At 51.6% G+C, this 1314-nt stretch overlaps 1 protein-coding gene across 1 annotated transcript; it reads right to left on the reverse strand.

The window, feature by feature from the left end:
• Positions 1–689: 689 nt before the first annotated feature.
• Positions 690–1238, reverse strand: Pmar_PMAR016535 (hypothetical protein; the record flags this gene model as incomplete). Its single annotated transcript, XM_002768873.1, has 1 exon — positions 690–1238. The coding sequence occupies one exon, from the start codon at positions 1236–1238 to the stop codon at positions 690–692; it is 549 nt and encodes a 182-aa protein (XP_002768919.1).
• Positions 1239–1314: the final 76 nt, after the last annotated feature.

The following is a 1314-nucleotide window of genomic DNA, read 5'->3' on the forward strand; positions in this document are numbered from 1 at the left end:
GGGTTAGGACGGGGATAGTAAACAAGTGGATTATCTTATAATATTCGAATAGTGCTTGTGACAGTTATTGTGTTGACCATTGCTCTATGGCGTGACGCCATTGGCGTCTCAAGAGCTTCAACGACATCTCCATATGCATATCTCGCCTGGCAGACACTAACACCGTTAATAGGAGGGTCGCTCGGATTCGCGATGTTCCACCACTCGATGCGCCGAGGAACATCCTCACTCAAGCGATCCTGCAGATCATCATGATACAGAGGCGAGTTTCTCGAGAGGAGACAATCGTGAGCTTATAAGGCTGTGTCCAATGATACATACAGAGTCGAAATCCCCTACCGGATAAGGGGATTCCCCAACCGAAAATTCGAGCACCCGTCCGAGATGAAGTAACTCCCGGCATGGGATTAAGGAGGGGTTGACGGGGGGTTCGAGGACTCCCCTGAGGGGAGCTAGTATATCTATCAATGATTCAAATGATCCGCATACCATGAGAAAGCTACTCCAGGCCTCAGAGACCCCAGGCTGGAGTCCACGGGTAGCACCCGGGGTGCTGCACCCCTGATACAACGATTCAGTTACACTTCATTACTATCCCACCACAATTTATGCAACACAAGTCACGCTAGCTCGAACGGGAGATTTCATGCAGATCCATAGTAATTATTAGCAGCCAATCGTTAAGCAGCTTATGCAGCGACTCTTCTATTCGGCTTGGACAAAAAGGTCTTCGCCACATCTTTAACCAATGCGGTCACATCGTCCACGCAATCCAGTGATGGACCCTCGTGTCTTATCATTGCCAAGGCAGTGAGGTGTCGTGAACTCGTTCGCTGCCTAGCGGGCCCCGTCAGCCGCTTGGCCGTGCTGGAGCACCGCTCTGCTGTAGCTGAATTACAGGCAGTGATGATGGACAACCTCAGAAGCCGGACATGACACGGGAAAGCCTCGCATATAACCCTGTCTAAAGCGAGACGTTTGATGAGATCAGAATCGTCGTCAGTCCTTCCTGTCTCACAGCCACTGGAGACCAGCGTCGCCGATGCTACTCTCATGAGAGGCCCTGCCTCGTAATCGAAGTCTCGGATAGAATCCGAGTCCCATTTCAAAATTGAGGCCAAGTCCTTAGCCGCTTGGCCATTCCAATGAGGGCTATCACCGCGCACCGATCGGGCGATCTTCTGGACGCCCTCTGTAAGTTTGAGTATTGGGCCACCAAAGCCACTGCTGATTTCCATTCTCACCGAATGTTCGGTCGTTTCGACGGAGGTAACGCCACTGGGATTCGTGGGGCAATTCTCGGATACAGACGAT

Source organism: Perkinsus marinus (assembly GCF_000006405.1).
Source record: "Perkinsus marinus ATCC 50983 genomic scaffold scf_1104296966950, whole genome shotgun sequence".
Taxonomy (NCBI): domain Eukaryota; phylum Perkinsozoa; order Perkinsida; family Perkinsidae; genus Perkinsus; species Perkinsus marinus.